General features: G+C 34.0%; 1 protein-coding gene across 1 annotated transcript; it reads left to right on the forward strand.

Annotated features, from left to right (window-relative positions):
- Nucleotides 1–572: 572 nt before the first annotated feature.
- On the forward strand, nucleotides 573–1,046 carry VNE69_12150 (DDE-TNP-IS1595 domain-containing protein; the record flags this gene model as incomplete). The annotated part of the gene is made up of 2 exons (XM_065475238.1): nucleotides 573–635; nucleotides 687–1,046. The coding sequence occupies 2 exons, from the start codon at nucleotides 573–575 to the stop codon at nucleotides 1,044–1,046; spliced, it is 423 nt and encodes a 140-aa protein (XP_065331310.1).
- Between the last annotated feature and the right edge of the window lie 2,407 nt (nucleotides 1,047–3,453).

The raw sequence follows: 3,453 nt of genomic DNA on the forward strand, positions 1-3,453 counted from the left end.
CTCCACACAGAAAGGATGAGAGAAATGAAGAATCATCCAAGGAACTATGGGAGGCCGCAAGACAGTCTACCCCCTCACAAGAGGATAACCAATTACCCGCATGGGATGAACAATATTAACAATTCAACTAAAACAAATTTTGGTGCAGGGAGAGGCATTCTTGAATGCTATTTACAAAATGGCCATCTCCTTGGTGGTAACATTACAGTATCCTAGACACAATTGGTAAGGCGCAGGTTTGCGAAGAAATATGTATACTTTACTTAAAAATTGTACATTTTTTTTAGATTTTTATACATTTTAATTCTGAACCCCGAATTTTAATAATGCAGATCGAATATTTACTCTCAGAAAAGGGGGAAAAAAATTAATTCTAGAAGGTCATCTTTTCGGCGCTACTAAATTATCTCGGCCAAGGGGTGAAAATAGGGGTAAAAAAAATAAATATTTCGTTCAAATTTAAAGGGTAACTTTTTCTTGGCCGAGATAATTGAGTAAAGGTGAAAAGGGGTTAAAATCCGCCCCAAACACGGAAAGACTTATTGACGAGCTAACAAGCTTAGACTTCTCCCATGAAATATTCCAAAACAACGAAAAAGCATTGGAATTTTTCACAAGACATAATGTTTTCCGGAGTTCTCTTATTTGTGATAAGTGTGTTAGTGCTAATCGCTTGAAACCGAGAGAAAGCACTAGACGGGAAAGTTTTTCGATGTGTCAACACATCATGTAGGAGAAGGATGTCCACAAGGAAGGGTTCAAAGTTAGAAAAAATAAGAAATGATGCAAACAAAGTTTTAAAAGGAATACATTGCTGGATTTTTAACGCTAGCAGCTATCACGCAGTAAATTTATGTAAAATATCTGAGCCAACCTACATAAAACTAAAAAACATAATTGATGAACTGATTGGGGAAAGAGAACAAGAGGAGAAACAGATTGGCGGTGAAGGCGTCGAAGTACAATACGACGAAACTGCTATCTGTAATGGGTTAATAATCGAGAACCCAATAAGTGTAGATGATGATATTCCTGGGATACAATGAATTTTAGGCGGCGTATAGAAGGATTATTTCAGAAATTTTGTTTTAAAAATAATTCCAAACAGAAAAAAAGAAACAATATTTGAGTTTTTTAAACAATATGTTGGGCCGGGTTCTATAATAGTAACAGATGGATATCCTTAGTATCCATGGGCAGTGCGTCAATTTGGGTCAGTTCACTGCGTTGTAAATCACAGTGAGGGGTTTTGCGCGCTGGAGGAACGAACACCAATCAAATTGGAAACCTGTGGTCTCAATTGAAGCAGCAATATCGTGCACGAGGTGGTGTATATAAAAAGAGAATCCAAATATTTTCAAATGAATTCGTATTAAAAAAATATAGGTGCTTCTTTGGTATGCGATCGGACACCAAGACCCCCCTTGTAAAGGAAAAAAAAATGAAAAAAACATGAAAAAAACGTTAAAAATACTATAAATTTGATTTAATTGAGTAAATTATATAATAAATCAACATAAAAGTCGTAAAACTTCCTATATTGTCATCTCTACAAAAACCTTTTCTAAATATAAATATATTGGGCCATGAATCAATTTCATTACGCTTAACTCCATCTTCTTTGGTCATTTCAGATTTTAGCTGCGACCATACATTCTCAATGTTATTGGTATGAGTGCCATCTGCAGATTTAAACCCGATAGAGTGGTATACTACCTTATGTTCAAGACAAAGATTTCGTGCTACACTTGGATAACTCGGATGACCATCACTATGTAAAATCGAACCAACGCCTATTTTACCTTCTAGAGCAACTGTTAAACACTCGACTTTCCTATTATCCACCACTGTAATGTAAAAGTTCGCAGGATTAGATGCTTCTACTATACCTAGTATCCAAACAGTATCAGGGATTATATCATCACAACTTGTTGGATTTCTTATTTTACCTCTTCTACAAATTACAGACTCATCAACTTGGACAATTATTCCTGGTCCGCCAATAATAAGCCTCTTAGAATATTTGTTTTTAAAAATTTCTCTAATTCTTTTTTTTGCATCGGAAACTGTCGATGAAGAAACTCCTAGTTTTGCCTTTAAAGTAAAATACTACTCCTACACAAAATTAAAAATATTAATTCACAAAAATTATATAAAGGTAACTTGCTTTCTTTGTTAACTGATATTTTAGCACTGCATTTATAATTGGAACACCCGTATACCACTCTTTTAACCTCTCGCTCCTTATATAATACAAATTTAAAATCTCATCGCTTTTAAAGCACGTCTTTTGCCCTTTCAAGACTTCTAACTCAAGTAATATGTTTAAACAGTCGTCAATCCCATAGAAAAGCCTTTGTATTGCCTTTATTTTGATTTTCGTGCTTTTCTTTGTATGCGATCAGAAATTTTAAAGTCACTATTTTCCATTTTTAGGGGATCAGAATTTTTTTTTAAAAAAAAATTCTGATCGCATACCAAAGAAGCACCAAAATATTTAAATAATTATGACTAAATCCCTCCTTTTAGCCTTCTTTGAGATAATATTACTTTTTCTACATCTTCCCATTAATATTTTAATAAATATTTTAAATTTTAATTCAGTTTTTTTTTCTATTTTTTTTTTTAAAAATTTTCTATCTGCCAACTTTTTATTTTTTTTACCCCTCTTTTGAAAAGTGGCCGAGATAATTTAGTAGCGCCATCTATTCTTTAAAGAAAAAGAGGGTTGGAAAATATCCAAAATATATTGGAAATGTGAATATTATCTGTGATCAGGCACGAGGTCTCATCTGAAGTAGATGACGGAGTATCAGCAATAGATTTATTTGGTTTATTCGATGTAGCCATGATTAAGGGTAAGGGCTGGAGAATAAATAAATAGGAAATATTTGGAATAGACCATTTCGACGGCCTATTCCGAAAAGAGTTGGCGTATTTACCTGGAATTGTGCCAGTGGCAAGAAAGCATTCAATAATGCTACGGTTATGTGCACCGCGAATTCCCAAGGTAGGTGTAAATGTATTTGAATAGTGTTTATTGTTATTGGCGTCATGGGCCTGAGCTGGAGTGCGGCTGTTGTTGTTCTTAGGCATCCTCATTCTTTTAAGTGATGAATTTCGTTATTTATATTTGTGTGTAACCAATTAGAAATTAGTGTTTCAAAATTGTCCACTAACAATTAGAGATGCTTGACGTGTATCATTGCACATTAGCGTTTTATCGTCTATTGGTCACCATAAACATGTGGTATGAGATATTATACCACAAGAGTAAATTGCTAAAATTAAAGTAACTATCTAAATGCTCGTATTCAATATTAATTTACCGCCTGTCACTTATATCATCCTCCACATTTATATTAAATAAGAATCAGTCACATTTGGGGATTCTTATTGTCAGCGTAGGTTCGTCGCCTGACATTATCAAAAGTACAAGTGCAAGCGTAGAGT

This window comes from Vairimorpha necatrix, chromosome 12 (assembly GCF_036630325.1).
Source record: "Vairimorpha necatrix chromosome 12, complete sequence".
Classification (NCBI taxonomy): Eukaryota; Fungi; Microsporidia; family Nosematidae; genus Vairimorpha; species Vairimorpha necatrix.